The sequence below is a fragment of the Podarcis tiliguerta genome (genome assembly GCF_965153285.1).
Source record: "Podarcis tiliguerta genome assembly, chromosome: 2".
Classification (NCBI taxonomy): domain Eukaryota; kingdom Metazoa; phylum Chordata; class Lepidosauria; order Squamata; family Lacertidae; genus Podarcis; species Podarcis tiliguerta.
In genome coordinates this window covers 54519482-54538260 of record NC_139535.1, presented here as the reverse complement: position 1 = coordinate 54538260, position 18779 = coordinate 54519482, and the positions used below count along the sequence as shown (strand labels likewise).

Sequence of the window (18779 nt, the reverse complement as noted above, 5' to 3'; positions counted from 1 at the left end):
TTACCGCTGCCTTCCTTGCACCCAATCCCATCTTGTACTGCTGCTGTGCCAGCCTTTAGGACAGTGCTCCATAAAATGGAGAGAAGAATACACATAGCTCACCGCCTTAAGGAATAATAATTTAATAATATTCCATTGTATGGAAGTTAACACCCCTTCCACTTTGGAGGGTGGTGGGGGAGAGAGACAATCATAGATGCACATAAGTTAAAATTCCTTGCTTCAAGCACAATGCTTGCTGCCCTCCCCGACACTTCTGGTTACAAGTCACACACAGTTAGTAAATTAAAAAACAGCAACCATCCTTGTCTGCTCCTGGATAGTACAGGCAGCCTGGTCACACAGTGAAGGGCTGGTGCCATGGGCACCTTCTGCTGGTGGAAGAGAGCAGTGCAATCAGGTTCACCCCTGCAGTAGCCCATAAAGATCAACCTAGCTCGTACTTCTCCCAACCAGAATACAATGCATGGGACAAACTCTGGCCCCCGCTATATCTGTTTTTCTTTTCTTGGAGAAGCTTGGGAGTCTATTATTATTATTCAGACTCATTCCTCTGGTTGTTGTGGGCTTCATCTCTGCACTTCTGTTAGTCATGGCATAGTGTGCCTGCTGTTGCATTCACTAAGCTCCCCAGACCAAAAACTGGGCCTTGTGTCTTTGCTATGCGTATCTAGCAGTCCCTACCTGCAAAGGAAAGGAGCTATATGCACAAAGAGCAGAGTCTAATGTTTAAGTGGACAGATGGTACAATCTTTCACTTACCAGCGCATCTGATTGCAGGTGGGAGAATGGCTTGTCAATATCTCCCTCCGTCACCAAAGCATATCAGGTGGCACAGCTGGGCAGGCTGCTGCACGATATGCCCACGTAAATATCTCAACCAACTCTGAGCAACACACACACTTGTCAAAACAGCTGCTAAGCGCTGCAGCAAAAACACACTTGGCTAGTGGCCAGCTGGGCTCACAGGAGCGATGTTGCCTGTGAGATCAGCTTTTACCCCATCGAGAAAAGCACCACACCAAAGGGGATGTGTCCCAGCTACAGTACGAGACAGGCTTCCTGGGGCAAATGCAGAAAAGGAGCTACAGATTCAGGCTGAGGTAGAAAACCTGAGCATGTTCAGCCCCCTTGTACATGCCCCATGGGAAAAGCCCAGTGCCTGCTGGCTTGGAGTCAATGACAGCAACAGGAAGTGTACCTAAATTCAGGGGGGTTGAAGGATATGATGTGGCCGAGGGGATGCATATGGCAGTGCCTGGCCTGCAAGAAGTGTTATAAATTAAAAAAACACACAACTGAGCTCAGCTGTGCTGAACAGCAGCCGCCTTTGACAGAGGTGCTCTCGAAGCAAGGAGAGTCCATCTTGTGGAGAAGCTGCCTGGGCATGCGGCCCTGCCCTGCAGGGTCCAGGCACTAGGAGGTGGCTGGCTTCATGTAATCATCCACACCCGTGATGGTGGCTTTGCAGAAGAAGCAGTCCTTGTTGTTCATCAGGTGCTGGTTGATGCAGGCTCTAGAAAGACAAGAGCAGGAGGCCTTGGACATTTGTTCACAGCTACAGGCCGAGCTTTGGCCCAACAATATGTATCTAGTACCTAAAAGCCCCTTGCTGGGTATAAATGAGTGCAAGTGTCCTCTGCATGCAAGATAATGCCCACTTTCCTCTTAAAATCAAATTCTACAACTTCTCTATAAAACAAATTACACAAATTTGTTTCGGGGGCATGTGCTAAGTCATGGTAATGACTTAGAGGAATGGGAGACACTGAAGTCTTCCCCTGCCACCAACCAGTTTGAATCCTGATCAGCCTTCCCCATGGCTTCTAAGATTTAATTACAAATGGCACACTTTATCAACCAAACTTCGCAGCCCAAAAGGTTAAAATGCTAGCTTTTAAAAAAACCAAATCAGTTGAATCTAATCTGCATGCGCAGTGCAGTCACAGCCTTGCGTATGGGCGAGCTGGCCTAAGTAGCTATTCAGAAGCATCATGCTGCTGTGTCTTTCCATTAGGGCAACAAGTGAAAAGGAGATTTCAGCTAGGAAGCTTCAGAGAGTTCAAATGGCAAAATTCGTTAATTAATTCTCCAGTTATGGTCTGGGGCACCTTCTAGGAACCCTTCCAACCAACCAGAAAGCAAAAGTAGAGAAAAGCCCACATCCCCCAAGGGATTACTCACTTGCAGGACTTGTGGGAGCATGGCTTGAATACGGCAGATATGGGATGCGCGTAGCAGATGGGGCACAGGTCCTCCTCACTGGTGGGCTGCAAAAGAAGCAACACATCCACTCAGCTTATTGGCAGTTGCCAACACCCAGCCCACATCATGGTGCAATGCAAGGCGTCTCACGGTAGAAGAACAGCAGCTCATTAACAGTTAATAACATGAAGGTTTTGCACTAGACGCTTGAAACTGAAATGGCTGGTTGACTTCGTACACTTCATGCCAGGGCTTACTTAAGATACATGCTGCAAATCTTAGATCAGAACCACTTATGTTGCTTTGCTCCATGCGGCAACTCTCTTAAGATTGTTGCCAGTGAGGTAGGAGGGGAAATGGTTCCAGGAAGATTCCACTATCAGCTATGAGGGCTCTACTCTCTCAGGAGAGCTAAATGAACTGGAGGGCTACCTCTACCTCCATGGCCAAGTAAAGAGGAGAAAACAGGAATTCTACTCTCCTGTGTCCTGTTCTTCACAGGGCAGTGTCCTCACTTTGATTGCTCCTCCTCATGGCCTGATTAGGCCCTGGATGTCTAGAGGGGGAGTGTGATAGGTCTGTCTTGCTCTTGGTGCAAAATGTTATAGGAACATTAGCGAATGAACCTCTCTCCCACTGTCACTGGGATGTGAAAAGCCCTGGCTTGTGGAATGAAGCCCATGTTTCCTTGCCAACTATGATCTGTAATCAGGGGAAGGGTGTTTTTAAAAAGTAAGCTATTAATTTTATTTCCTCTTCTTTGAAATGTAACGTCTTTCACTGGGGACTGCACTCCTTTGGGTATTATGAGGACTCCTTCTCCCGGATGATGTCATAATGGAAGGGAGGGCCTTGTCTGTCCAAGAGGAGAGGGAATCCCAATGAGCAGACTACTGCCACTAGGGGGAGAAAGTGAGATTTAAAAAAAGTTTTGAAAAGATAACTATATAAATGTATCTCTTATGAATCTCCCCCTTGGAGCAGGGACCAGGAGCTCTGCCTGTAAAGACCACCGTTAAGTGCACCTATACATATCCTGCTATCTTTCAATATAATTTTGGGAGAGCTAATAATCTCAGCAGCGGAAGCAGTAGTCAAGAATATACGGGGCTAGTCAACTTCTCTGCACTTGTCTCCCTGTGCAAAGAATGCACAGAGTTCAGCTTAGCTTGAGGTTCTTAATGAAGGTTTGTTTCCTGCCCCGAGGTTGGCCTAGGCTAAGAGCATGAGCTCCTACTGAACCCAGGGACAGTGTGTTCCCATCCCATCAGCTCTCTCTCCCACCCCCACCCCGTCCTCCTGCAGCAGCCTTCATGCAGCTCCAAACTGCAGCTGGAAGATGAGCAGCCACATTAATAATTCAGATCCTACCCCTGGCAGAGATCAGGTTGCTTCCTGGATCACAGCTTCTCTCTGGAGGTCACCCAGACAGAGCAACACACGCGGGGGCTGCTTCAGCAGCCAGAGTCCATCTGGGTAGCTTCTGTGCTGCTTAAGCTCCTACTCCCTCCGTGCCCATCCAGTCCAATTTTTTTTCAACAAAGAAACCCAGTTCTGTGCCTTCAATTTCGCAAATTCATCTTGAACAGCTTATTCTGCTTCCAAGGTTCAGAATTTCAAAGGAAATTGGAATTGTTTGGGCAATGATTTGGGTTGGGTGAGGGAGGGGAGGGAGAATGGAGCTCTCAGGCCTCACTTCCCTGAAGACAGTGGAACTCCTTCCCACTGGGATATCTGCTTGGCTGCTGGGTGTTTGCAGATTACAGATGGTGAAGAACACACAGAAGAAGCATATTTCAGTGGTCATAAGTAAGTGCTGTACTTGGTGACCTTGTAAAGTGAGCACATAGCACAGGAATTTTGACTCTCATATTCATTCTATGTTGTACTGCTGCTGGGCTGGCTAAACCCTGGTTTATGGGGCTGATCTGACCCCTCAGTCAGTTTTTGTCTGACTCCCCACCACCAATTTTGGCAGTGCCAGAAAAAGGAGGGAAATAGTGAAATACACGCGGTATGAGGTAGGTGGGCTTCAGAACCTTTGATGTTCCCCCTTCCTAGTCATCAGGCAGATCATTTGATGAGCAACAAGGGGATAATAACCCAATTTCCTCGGTTGATCAGCATGGATCAGCTGAGAAGGGGGGGCTGTGCGGCTCTTGAGTGTGTCATGTATGTGTGCATGAAAGCGGTTAGGGTGGGCACCCCCACAACTGGCATATAAACCTCAGAGCATGGGCCAAGGATGAATGTGACCCTCAGCCAAAAAAAAGAATAACCACCCCTGCTTAATGAAGTTGAGGATATTATTAGCTTAGTAAGTGTGCATTAGCACCTGTGCATATGTATGCTACGCATTTACCTGTGCCCACTCTCAGATCCTGCTTCCACAGGAAAACACACTGTCCTTACAGATGGCTCACAACTAGGCCTAAAGCAGGGGTGGTTATGAGGGTGATGCCAATATATTGTTGGACTCCCAATGGTCAGCAATAATGGGAGCTGGAGTCCAGCAGCAGCTGGAGGGCACCACATTGGCTATTGCTGCCCTACAGCATTAGAGGTCAGCATCAACCTTTGCCATGGACACTTACCCCATATAGTCTTAACATGTCCAAGCCAAGCCAGGTACCCAAGCAAGCAACGTCAGTAGTGGCCCTTGTATCTGCAGGACCCTGTGAATGCTGCGCCTTCGCTTCCCTCAGGCAATGCAGCAAGGGCCAGTGCTTGATTTTTTGCCTCGGTTGAGGTCCTGCGAGGGGTGGTGCTATGGAGGGTGCCTTGGGCAAGTGGCCACACACATTCAGTTCATTAGGTGGAAGCTTACCAAGGTGGAGGCTGCAGCCTGCTTGGACTCTTCGCTGAGGTGGCCCAGCATTTGCTCCACCTTGGCTAGCTCTTCCTGGCTGATGTAATCAGTGTCTGCAGAAAAAAAGAGAGATTAATGATAAAGGAAGGACAAGTGGCAGCAGAGGGGGTGGGGCACAGGTTCTACTATTACTATGCAGAGCAGGGGGCCTTGCCCCAGATTTCTTTTTTCAGCCCCATCCCACCAATGACTGGTTGGGAGGGATTGAAATGAAGCTGCGGTGGAGGTGTTTGGCCACATGGTGGCAGAGCCCAGCGTGAGCTGATCTGTTAACCAAGTGAGGCGCAAAGAGGTGAGGCACCTTGTTGTCAGTGTTATCACAGGACAGAGGAAAACGGCTTTGCGCAGTAGTGATCTATGGGGCAGGGACAAGGGTAGAGTTCTCAAAAGCCACCACATGACAGCATACATGGAAAGCATTATGCAGGTATAGCTTCCCTGGGCATATTTTGGCCACAACTCTTGCTACAATTAGACAACCCAGAGATTTAGAGTGCTGAAGAGAAATACTGGTCTATGTTTTAAAATATGCAAGCTTTGAGAGCCCCATAGATCACATGATCAAAGATGACCAAGTCCTCCAGACGATGCCAAGGAAATGGATGTTAAATATTGCATCCGGAGTGGCAAGGTATCCACGAAAGGGGAGAAAACTCTTCGGTTGTCACAAAGCAATCAAAGCTTCCTATCTGAGCAACTCATGAGGGGGAACATAGGTGTGATCCTACAAAGGTTAAGCAACATTATTGACAGTGCCATTAAGGGCTCCAGCTGCAATAGGTGAGAAAGATCTTCTGAAGGATGCATACTCCTGCATAACCCTCCCCCGCTTCTCTCTCCACCCCTCACATTTCACGTGGTTGTTCTGGGGGAGTCTTCATAAGAACGTAAGAAGAGCTCTGCTGGATCAGGCCGATGGCCCATGTACTCCAGCATCCTGTTCTCACAGTGAACAACAAGGTGTGAGAAATCCACAAACAGAATCTGAACACAAGAGCACCTCCCCCTCCTGCAGTTTCCAGCAACTGGTATTCAGAAGCATTACTGCCTCTGACCTCTGCCTCTGCCTCTTTGGATTGCTTAGGCCTCTGGGATTTGACACAGCAAAGCGCCTGCAAGAACTAGCATAGGTTTCCTTACTGGGTAAAGCAGGAAAAAATGGTTGGCAGAGAAGGCACAGGGCAACTCCGGCCATGCCCATACACCCGAGTCTATGAAGCAACCTTCAGAAGCGGATCTAATATTTGCAAAGACTGCCTATGGCAGAGAATATCAGCCGCTGGGCCAGCTCAGTGTCAGCATAGGTGCTGCTGCTGGCAGATACACAAGTACATGCATTTTTGGAATCAGGCTTTTAGACAAACACTCTCTGATGGGTGGGGCGGGAACATTCCCTCCACAGCCCAGAAATAGGATGGGAACACAAGCACTTTGCTGTAGGGTAAGGGAATTCAGAGCGAGGCAAGAGGGTGCACCAGTAGGTAATGCTAGACTGACGGGGGAGGGGCAGGGGACTCAGCATGCTCCATTCTGGGAAACAATTAACAGTGCCTCTTTAAGATATAATGCACAGTGCATTGCGGAAAACAAAAGAGAATCTGCCTGTGGTGTCCTCTGCAGGCTACTGCCTTCCCTCTAGCACACGTTTTCACACTATCAGCAGGAAAAGGGAACCTGCAGTAGGCAGGCAGGGAAGTCCCACTTAATAATGACATTAGCGGGAAGGAAAGGACAGTGGTTATAATCCCTGTAGACTCGAATACAGCAGCAACCACCCCAAGGCACAGCCTTGTTCCATGTGAGGCATCCCCCAAGCTTTAGGATTCCCAGTTAACAGTAAACCCAGAGCACTTTCTAATATTACTTCCTTTTTTTTTCCAGCAGAGGATCATCATCAACCTGCCATAGTACTGCTTCAAATTTTTTCCAAGCACTCAACAGTGAGCATATTTGGACATGGTAGAGTAACTGTCATTACCCCCTTCCATTTCTCTTGGATGTAGCTTTCCTGGGCTCAGCAGAGATTCACAAGGGAAGAAACCAGAGATCATACTTGAGCTAAGATGTGGTTTATCATATTGGCTAAATGGCCTCTCTAAGATGCCTCAGTTCTGTAAAAACCTGGAAGTGTATTGCTTTTTATCAAGGCTGGACTAAGACGTTTTGTTGTCTGAGATCTGAAGAACAAGATGACACCCTCCTTCCCATGCCATGTATAAAATCCAACCAGACTGGCAACTGAATCTTAGTTCAACAGTAACAATGGGGTCCTCCACTGCACCCAAGGACAGCAGCCTAGCACAGTGGGCGTAGGGCAGATTGCACGCAATCACACAGGGCCAGTCCTACTATTAGGCAGAGCGCAACAGCCGCCTTAGGCAGCAGATGCTGGAGAAGCAACATCCCCTGGCCAGTCCTCCAGTGTCCTTTTGGCAGCTCCCCACCTTGGGAGGACAGAGCTGTGTGTGCCATGTGGCCTGTCTTGCACCTTCCTAAGTTAGCTTGCTGCCTTCAGGTGCTGAAATATGCTACCCCATCACAAGTGCTGATGCAGCTTTCAGTCCAGTCAACTTCTGTGCATGGAATGGTGAAGGAGGGGAGAGGCTATCATCTAGTCCTTTGACTCAGGCAGCAAATTATCTTGAGCGGGCCCTGCACACAACGGCTCTCCCCTTTAGCACTTTGCTGTTGCTCCCTGTCCCACAGTATCTGCCTCACTCTGCCTAATGGTAGGGCTGGCCCTGGTCTGCATGCATTCACAGTTGGAGAACAAAAACTGGAAATGCCTCCCCCCCGCCGCGCAAGCCTGAGGCAAGGAGGCCTTCAGCCAGCCTTTCATAGAGAGAGTGAGATAAATCACAATGGCCACAATTCAGCAGAGGTTAAAAGAAAGAGAAAGATTTGCTGCCTGCTGCAGTAATCTTCCACAGTTCTCAATCACTTCAGCAGCTCTGCACCACTACCCCAATCACATAATGCCTTATTTCGTCATCAGTTCAAGATCTCCATGGAACTAACAGTTTCTAGAGGTTGTGTAAATAAAGCCTGCCCTATTCCTTAGGGATCACGGTTTCCTCCATCTCAGCGCTCCAATTGCTTTCCTCTATCTCAGCAAACTTCAAGGGCATGGGCAGAGCCAAGGACAGGAGCTTGGTTCTCTCTCTCTCTCTCTCTCTCTCTCTCTCTCTCTCGCTGGACACACATCTCTTTTAAGAGATGGCATGTGGCAGTTTGGTATGCAAATGCATACATAACAGTACGTATCTTTTCGCTATAGAAATTTTTTTTGCTGCCATCCTACCCAGCGAATAGGAATGGATCCTTAAAATGGGCTGTGGGGCAAAGTTAAGTGAAAATAAAGTAAGAAAAGATGCAAACTTCTTCTTCTCTGAAAACACACACAGTGGGGCGGATGCACAGTGTGGGTACTCTACACAGCCATGACTGGTCCCTCCGGGGAACCGTAAGCAGTGCCATGTGCTGCTCTGCTGTGCCACAGGACAGTAGGCCTGAGCAGCTGAAGAATAAGCTGCCTCTGTTGCTGGCATTGCTGATGCAGGAATCTGCCTTCTATTGAGGCAGGCCCTTGAGTCAATCCAGCCTTGTATAGTTTACTGTTCTAACTGGCAGCAGCTCTAGGGGGTCTTGGGCAAAACTATTTCACATCCCTTTTTACCTGATCCTTTTACCTGGAAATGTAAGAAGGCTGAAGCCGGAACCTCCTTGCATGCAAATCCTGTGCCCTACCACTGGGCATCCCACAAGTCCACATTGCTCTGCTAAACCCCTCAAGGATACCCTGCACCTGCTCTATGCACCGAGCTACAGTCAGCTCACACCACCCAATTTGTGACTTATCTTGTTTTATTGTGTTGTGTTGTGTCTTATCTTGTTTTATTGTGTTATTATTTTACAGCAGATGCATTTTAAGGTGTGGCTTTATTTTTCCATATGGCTTTATGGAAAAGCAGCTTTGAATATTTCTTAGAAGAGAGGCTAGTTTACATATATGTATATACACCCCCCCTTTTAAACCTATTCTTTTGTCTGAATTCCTAGCTGATCCTTCTTAGGAAACGTAAGATGGGCCCTGCTGGATCAGGCCCATGGGCTCATGTAGTTCATCATCCTATTCTCAGAGTAGTCAACCATATGCCTGTGGAAACAGGATGGAAAAGTTGTTGCTGTTGCTGTTGGAGAGCAGAGGCACAGCAAGAGGAAAACAGGGAGTTATTCCCATGTTGTTGCCACAGGGCAAATATATTTGGTGGCCTCAAATACACAAAGCATCTGTGAAGAGCAGGGACAGGCAAGGAGGGAGGAGACACAAGACAGCTGTTTACAAGCTCTGTAGCGGAGATCTCAGTGATCACCCTTTCTACAAAAGGCACCGAGGAGTTACCCAAATGGCAAAGTGGCAAGCAACAAGGAGCCATGCAGGAACAAGCGACTCATGGCTTATGTTAAGCACAGCAAATCAGAGGAGATACTTACAGCTCTGCAGGGAGAAATGTTTCTTGTCAGCAGAAGCTGATGCCATCCCCAGGACTAGAGGCTCCGTGTTCCCCAACAAGTACTGAATAGAACGGAGCTGGAAACAGGGATCTGCCAGCAGCACAGCTGTTGCCCGCTCAGCACTGGAAAGAGACAGAAAGACATGCTTTATGAGGGCCTTGTCTTGGAGTGACAGCACACCTCGTTGCTCTCAGCAATCCCTGTGTGACATGTTTGTGTTCATGAGAACTGGCATCTTTAGGAGTAAAGGACACACTCTCTAGTCTTTAGAGCAATATTGCTTCATTAATATTGTTGTCAGACCTCCTGCCCTGAGGCCATCAAAAGCTGCTCCCATTGCTCACTGGTGGCCTAGCACAGCAATGGATGGTACAGACCCAATGGCAATGGGAGAGGAAAAGGCAGGAAGTCAGAGAATGGGCCCGTATGGTGCCTCCTAAGAAACAGGGTCTTAGGGTCAGGCTGCTTTATAAAGACATCCGGAACTCCCTCTTGACCACAGTTGGTGGTCTCAAAGTGTAGGACATCTTGACAGGTCCACCTGACTTAACATCGTATGAGTTATTTTCTAGGTTGATGAGGCTTCATTCAATGGGGACTGCTTAATTCCAGAGGCTGGTCCCTCAGAAGCCAACGGCTTTTGTACAGACACACAGCACAGCTTAATGAGCACCAAATTTTCCAGCCACCTTGGTGTACAAGTTGCACACAATCAGAGGGCAAATGTCTCCAAAAAGCAACAGCATCCTGGCAAATTAAATAGGTCTTGAACAGCAGAAATTGCATTCTTCATTTGATTGATATTCAACTCAAGAGCAAGAGGCAGCTGTTTAGCAACTAGATTGACTGACATACTGCATTTGCTATATGCTGCAGCCTGGAAGAACAAGAATGGGCGCAGGCGGGGGGAGGAAATGTCACCATGAATTGTCTTGACTAGGAAACAGAACCTCCATACATTTTAAGCACCTCTTTCAGCCATTTGTTGGGTCAGGTTCAACAAACAGATCCTACTAGTGGAAGCCTGAGCAAAGGCTGGTTCTCTTCCCAGCATGCACCCCCAAATTGGCTGGGGGGGGTGTCAGAAGAACCCCCATAACAGGGGGTGGAGGGGAGATTGTTCTACCAGAAAAGCAGAAATGCTTGCACTGATGGAATGATCTCCTTATCACCATGTTGCATTCGTCCCACTATCTCTGTTATGAGGGAGATGATTAGGACAACCAGTAAATACCAAATTATGCATATTTATTTTCATGCTGATGCCAGGTTGTCTGTTTATAAACAAGCACATGTGAGAGGAGAGAAAGCGGCTGTCCTGAAGGAGCAAAATAATTAAAAACGAATTCTCAGGCATTTAAAGTTATACTTATGAATTCCACCATTTAAAAAAACCAACCCTCAGTCTGAAAAAGGATTTTTATTTATTTATTTAATTCATACACCACCCTTCATCATACGATCACAGGATGCTTTACAGCATAAAAACACACTTTTTTAAAAAAAAAAAAAAACGAAAGAATAACCCCCCTCACCACATTTGTTATCATCTTGTTCCCATAAAAACCTGATCATGTTGAGAGTCCAGCTGCTGTAATGATTCAAGAGAGCTCTTATCTGCACTGACTACTAATTATGAATTTAAAGTAATGACTATGACACCTTACTTACACTGGATCAGCTGTGATGTATTATTTCTCACTAATTAGTTGGGGTTTCTGCTACATTCTTGCAGCCATTTTGACTTACCAAATACATGTAGAATTGCAGCTTAATAATATAATCTTTTATCAAAATGACCATTCACAACTTTTAATTACTTCCTCCTACTCTTTCCATTCAAAGAAGATTAAATATGGTAAGAACTGCCTTAACAGGTGAACACAATAGTTGGATTAAGAAGTCTTACAGACTATTTAAACCCTCAGATTTCATGATGGTACACGGAATGATATGTTAATGATGGAACATATCATTTGCAATAGGAGTTATGTTTCTGCCAGATTTTTACATAAACACACACACTCACAAAGATTAATTTCTTTTTATTAGCTTTTTTTGTTCTTTGTTTGTCTTCTTGTTTTTATAGATTTGTATTATTACAATAAGAATTTAATAAAAATTACTTGTTAAAAAGCTCATTTTTTCATGTTCCCTAACTGAAAGCCAACCTTTGTTCATCACAAAGCATTAGAAGATATGTCTCATTACTTGTAGCTCCCACAATCAGCAAATGAAGCAGTCACAACAAGACAAGCAGGCTAATAGTACAAAGAACTGGAGAGATGAAATTTATGGGAAGTATTATGCAGCCCTACACAGAACTATTACAACAGCTACCAACGTCATAAGTGTGAAATGTGAGAACATAAAGTGGAATCCCAAAAGATTAAAATCAGAAGGCACAATTGCCCTCCTCACATGTGCCTCCATGTATACACATAAAGGGAGATGGTGCTGTGTTCTCCTAGCCCTGCCCCTGATGTTGCTATACCTCTGACACTTGCACACTGAGTGGGATTCTGCAAAGGTACAGCTATGCATGTACATGGAAATGCACTTTATGTGAGGACACCTCGACCATGCAGGGGTCCTTGTCATCCCAATTGTCTATTTGCATACAATTGTACAATGCCCTTTTCTGGTGTCCCACTCAATGCCCAGATTTCAGATATGCAGCAAAAGTCCTGGCCCTGCCTTTCTCCTGCCCTCCATTTTTAGTGAATGTGTACGGTTCAATGCTAAGCCCATGGCAGCCAGAAGCAGAATGGGCAGCATTTCCTGGTAATCCAGTATAAACTCTTGGAGCTATTGTGATAATCTGAAAGCATGAACTGTGCTAGCACTGTACAGAGAAACACACTGGGCCCTTCCTACCCTCAACATACCAAATAGCAGAATTAAAGTCACATCATTTCCTTTTGGAGTGGTCCACACTCTTGTCTCTCTAACTGCTACTCCCTTGTCTCGCTTTCTCTTTATCCACATCTCCCTCTTCCCCCATTTTCCTCCCTCCTTGTCCTATGTGGACCTGGGGCTGCTGGTTGCCCAGTCTGCTCTGTGGGTCACTGTTGGACCACCTCAGAATACAGGGATTAGTTACAGATACAAAGCAGCACTTTCCGTCCTTGTAAGAAGAAGGGAGCCTGCTTCCTGGGATGCAGCCAGTGCATTTCCAAGGAACATGCATTTGTTTCTACTGTACACTTAACTTTATGGCTGTGCAAAGCTGCCAGTGGGGACTACTGCTGTCTGGCACCCCTTTCCTCCAAGGAAGACTAAGTCAACATTCAGAAAGGGCCTTTGTGAGTGGTTTGTCAAGGGCAGAATGATCCAGACTGCTCAGCAATGCAGCACTTGGGTGTAGAGAAGCAGGGGACCGAATTGCTTTGGAGCACTATTAGCTTTCCTACTCATAAAGTGAGGAAGGCCGTTCCCTTGCCGAGAAAGGAATTAACACACAGTCAGGGTGCTGCCAAAACACCACTCATTTGAAGACATATGCAAGTCTCTTACCAATACCAGGGAGAGCAGCCAGAGCACTTTGAACTGAACTGTTTCAAGAGACAGGCCTCCTGCTTCATTCAACCTGTGGGGCACACAATTGTGCCATAACTGTCCTGAGGACTCTGCCGTCAGACGGGGAGACTGCTCACCTGGAAAGGAGGCTACACATGCCATGGAGAAAGGGGCTTCAGGTGACAATCTCTAGGAGAGTGTTCAGGACTTGTGTTTGTTATAGGGAAATCAGCAAAAACAAAGTGGTCCTGTAAAAGACTGTATGTGGCATGTCTACTGCCACATACATGTATGATAACAATACCAAAGTGCCAATCCAAACACAGGCAATTGCAAAGACCTCAAAGAAATGGATGGTTGAGCTAACCCAATGTTTTGTGTTGAATTTTGACTATTTCTACTGATGAATCTTATATCGTTCCAGAAAACATCTGATGCTTTAATGGTCATGCTGTATTTTGCTAATGGGTTTTGTGTTGTCTTCTCCAGCTGCTGAGACTGCATAGCTTGAAAAAAATTGTGAGAGGAAAGTCCAATTTAAGCATGTTAGGCCTAATGGAATTACAACCCACAGATCACTTCCTGATGGCTAAAACTAATTTGATATTAATTGAATTACTCTTCCTGCTCGGCCTGCCACATAGCAGTGACCTAGCTCTCACTGAAGTGGTAAACATGTGTCTCACTTGTACCAGTTCACAGAGCATTTGGAGGCTCACATGGTGGGATGCTCCCCTACACACAGAAAATGAGCATGCCAGAGAGAAGACCAGACCAGAGGCCTTCTTCCTGACATGCTAGTTTTCTAGGTGAAGGGATATTCTTTTCATGAACAAAGGAAAATTCAATCATGTGAATCCCCACTTGCTCTCAGAGAGGACTGGATATTTTTGTTCAATTTCTTTAATAAAATAAATGCTTAAATCTGCATCATCTCAGATGACGATTTTAGCTCAATGACCTCAACATTCAAGCCTACCTCATCAACAATATAGAGAATGTAAAGTTCATGGGCCTAACCAGGTCTGACTTCACATACTGTTGGATATATAGATAAAGGATTACGAACAGCTTAGTTCTTGTAAAAGTTTTGCTGCTTTGCATCATCCATTTTGTGGAGAAGTATGTTTGACACTGGGTCTCAACAACACTTTCACCTTCCTTCCCTGGAAAATACACCACTTCAAGATCAGAGAGGAGAAATCAATTCATTTACAGCTCACTTCAGGGCATATGAACACACTCTGGAATCACAATTCAAGAAAGACATGGACAAAGGAAAAACAGAACACTTAATATTTGCTTAGAGGAAAAAGACTGCAAGTGGGGGCAGAGATTAATTTTACATATATTTACAAGGTTTTCAGGAAGAAAAACACTATATCACTAGAGGACTATTTAAATTACAGAAAGGCTGTGTTGTTGTTGTTGTTTTTAAATTAAACATTAGGTAATTTGAGCTAACCCTGTCTATGGAAGTTAGGATTGCCATATTTCAAAAAGTAAAAACCAGGACATCCTGAAAGTTGATGAGTTGTTTTTTGTTTCGATTGACTTGCCTAAGATCCAGGACAAAGCGCCTCCTTTCAGACATCAATTCCACCTTTGAAATCCCAGTAATGTCTGGGAAAATCCAGATGTATGGCAGCCCTAAGTTACCGTATCACTCTCTTTCATTCAACATTTTCATGAAAAGTGCCGTCTGTCCAGAGTAGCCTTTCCTTTTTCAGATCCAGGAGAGGCCTTTCATTTCAACCTGAAGAATGGGGAACCCCCTTTTAAAATCCATTTGCAGCCTGTCTCTTAGTTACCATTGGCGTGATCCACCTTCTATCAGACCCAGTTGTGGCTCATGAGTTGAAGACCAATGGCATAGCATAGAGGCAGGGAATCTCAGGTCTAAGGGTCAAGCACAGCCCTAGTCTAGGCTGCTCTCTCTGTCCCCAAGAATTCTCCCCAGGCTACCCTCTCACTCACGAGTGTTTTTGCCTGGCTGGAATGTGCCCTTGTACTCTGATAATGCCTCTTAACTTGTCTGGATGAAGGACAGAGAGGGTTGCGTGTGTCTGTAGAAAGTAAAAAGGTAAAGGTACCCCTGCCCGTATGGGCCAGTCTTGCCAGACTCTAGGGTTGTGTGCTCATCTCACTCTATAGGCCGGGAGCCAGCGCTGTCCGCAGACACTTCCGGGTCACGTGGCCAGCGTGACAAGCTGCATCTGGCGAGCCAGCGTAGCACACGGAACGCCGTTTACCTTCCCGCTGGTATGCGGTCCCTATTTATCTACTTGCCCCCGGGGGTGCTTTCGAACTGCTAGGTTGGCAGGCGCTGGGACCGAACAATGGGAGCGCACCCCGCCGCGGGGATTCGAACCGCCGACCATGCGATCGGCAAGTCCTAGGCGCTGAGGTTTTACCCACAGTGCCACCCGTGTCTCTCTGTAGAAAGTAGCCTACTGTAAAAAGGGCACCAACGCATTCATTGCTCTGTCCATTTTTGCCCCGTCCCTACCCATCGCTGGCATGTGGCCTTCAGAAGGTTTTCGAGAAAGGAATGTGGCCCTCAGGCTGAAAAAGATTCCTCACTTCTGGAATAAGAGTTCACTGCCTTAATATTACTGCTTGAGTCATAAGATCAGTGGGATTAGGCACATTTCTGAAGTTAAGAGGGAAAAGGGAGTCTTGTAGAAGTGTCAGAGTGCCAGCCTAATTTCTATTGGATGGGATTGCAGAAATGACTAAGAAGCCATTAACTCCTAAGAAGCCATCTCTCTTGGCTGCAAAGTTCACTTCCTTTCCCTTTTCAGACCTTGACCTTCAAGAAAACTTGTCACCTTTAAGAGATGTGTCAGTACAGTCCTATTGTTCCAACGGCAACGATGAGCAAGAAAGCTCAAGGTCATTACATTTTGGGTTGCAAAACAAAAGTAACATAGTACTTACAGATTTCAAATGCAGACTACATCAGGCCTAAATCGGAGCCCTGAGAAACACTGTCATTCAGTAATTTGTCAGGAGCACAGCTCAAGGCATGTCTAACAGCCAACAGTAATGTCACCATGGAAAGTTACCAAGAAAATATCTCCTTTTTTAACAATGAAAAGGCAATTATCTCTCACACCCTGAACTTATCTTATAAAAATGCAGCAGTCGCTACTGAATCTTGCTGAGAGTGGAAAAACACTGGCCATTAAATGGCAACCCTATATACAAGCTACAGTAGTGCACTTAAAGGTCTTTGATTAACCCAACATCTTTGCATTAGAAGCATTCAACTCATTTGGCAATTCGGAATAAGTTTAGGGCACTTGCTTGGATGCAGTCAATTTACCATGCACTTGCCACACCAGCTTTATGCAGATCACTTAAAATTGATGCATATCACTTAAAAGCAGAGTGTGTTGGTTCCCAACCACATGCATTTAGAACTATTTAGACCTTTAAAAGATGGTCCCTTTAGCATATGTAGTGGTTGTGAATGAATGCACTGTTTCCTCAGGGTTCTTACTTCACATGAATTAGATGCTACATCTTTCATTTTTTGGCTCACACACATAAATTTTTGTTAGTTTTCTGTTGGGGGGGGGGAGGAAGGTATGTTTTTTTCCATCAGTTTAAATGTGGGATACATCTTAATTGTACTATTGCTACAGAGAAATGAGTACGTATTAGTGCATCCCTATATTTGAAAATATAGTATTTTTTAAAAAAAACATGGTCCCAGCTTCACCAAAAGAAAGCCAATCTTGCATTACAAGAGGCAGGTTTCAAAAGATTGTTTCAAAATCTTTCAAAATCCTGCTACTTCTGGGTATGAACTGAATGACTTGTGCTGCACATATACACAGTCACACACAAGTAGAACACACCTAAGTTGGGGGATGCCAGTATAATACCCCTATTCTCACCATAATGGAGAGGAGAAGGTGACTTGTGTGCCTGCTCAGTCTGCTGTCCAGGTGCTAACTGCTGGTGGGCAACATCAAGGCCTCTCCTGCTCTCCTCTGTCATGGTTCTTTATCTTTCAATTGGACTCTGAATTGAGAGCCCTTTAAATGAAGGATGACTTCAAATAGAGGCTGTCCTCTGTAAGCAGAACACACGGCCACTCTGATTCAGGAGTATTTCACCTCTGGAAGAGACAGAGGAATAAGCTAGGAGGAGGGGAGACAGGGCCACTCAGCAATAAGGGGTCACTTAAGATATGCAGTGGGGATCTCTGATTGCACATTTAAAAGCAGCTGCACAAAAACATGCAAGCAACTTTACATAGGGAAGCATCTGGCAAATATTTTCCCCAAAACATTTCCCTTCCAACTTGTAAAATAGAGGGTTAAGCACCCACTACGTCCTGCAGCTGCTGCAGCCAAATTAGTCATTTGCTGTACTAATGGAAACCAATTATTCTGCTTTGATTTTCACTTTCCTCAAATAAAGCAGCCTGGATCTCCCAGGAAATTGCCCTCCAGCTGCTGCTCTCTCTGCCCCAGAAATTACTCTACAGACATGCCTGGTCAACTCTGAGCATCTGTTCAGGGGCAAAGGGTAAGTCAATGGCATGCAGTCGCTCTCTTGCCCTCTGTCCATTGAGGAGAGCAAACTGTGTTTCTACAGAGTTGGAATTACTGGACAAATCTCAGTCACCTCTGCCTCTGCTTTGATCAGAGATCACTTATTGCAGTTGGACCTCTCTCCAGCCCAACAGTCTCACCTGATGGCTGATGGCACCAATGCAGCCTCCAGTTCAAAGGATGCAAGTTGAGGTCACACTATTGGTTCGGCCACAGGTGACCATGAAGTGATGAAAATCCAAGATGGTCAAGTAAATCAATACCAAAACTATAAAAGCCTCAACAAATGTCAAATATGTAAATAGGGATGAAGGGAGGAAAATCAATACCCTGTGCCTCACCAATTATGTAGATACTGACATACAGCACAGACTAAAAAAAGACAGTGGTTGTAGGGAGTTTGATCTGGCTTCTGAAATCTATGCATCTGCCCTTGAGAATTCTCTCATTCTCCCTCTTCTTCCCTCCCTCTCTCTCACACACATATTTGCTTCCTCCACAGGAACAACACTACAGCTAACACCTTAGCAAGATCATCCACACAATAAGCAGCCAATAATAATTGCATCAGCACACACAGAAAATGAAATTGGAGAGAAGGGGCAAAATCTGAATGGAGAGTCAACTTTTTTTTAATGCTGGCATTTTTAATGTTGCTCAACTTTTGTGCCCGGATTTTCGCTTTTTGAAATATGGTAAACCTAGGTGTGAGGAATCTTTGGCCCTCCAGATGTTGCTGAACTACAATTCCCATCGTCCTCAACAAGCATGGCCAGGGATGATGCGAGTTGTAGTTCAGCAACATCTGGAGGACCAAAGGTTCTGCACATCTGCTCAAGGACATGATTTGCTGTATAGCTAAGTTGGTTAGAGCATGGTGTTGATAACACCAAGGTTGCAGGTTTGATTCCCCTACAGTATAGTTGCATAGTCCTGCATTGCAGGGGGGTGGACTAGATCATCCTTCCTCAGGGGTCCCTTCCAACTCTATGATTCTATGATCAGTTTCCTTATGCAGAAAAACTGAAAAATGAGATAAACTGAAAAGCTGGATAACCAAAAGGACCTGTGATGGCATGGAACAGGTCTGTTTGATCTAGTAC

General features: G+C 45.6%; 1 protein-coding gene across 4 annotated transcripts in view; it reads right to left on the bottom strand.

Annotated features, from left to right (window-relative positions):
* Positions 1-106: 106 nt before the first annotated feature.
* The window catches only part of RNF123 (ring finger protein 123), an 87149-nt gene continuing 68476 nt past the window's right edge, over positions 107-18779 (bottom strand). For all 4 annotated transcript variants that reach the window (XM_083429341.1, XM_083429342.1, XM_083429344.1 and 1 more), the window contains exons 36-39: positions 9569-9711; positions 5033-5127; positions 2185-2270; positions 107-1516 (exon numbers count right to left, since the gene is read on the bottom strand). In XM_083429341.1, the coding sequence (XP_083285467.1) occupies positions 1417-1516; positions 2185-2270; positions 5033-5127; positions 9569-9711 (424 nt within the window). In that variant the 3' untranslated portion in view covers positions 107-1416. The remainder of the gene's footprint in view (positions 1517-2184; positions 2271-5032; positions 5128-9568; positions 9712-18779) is intronic.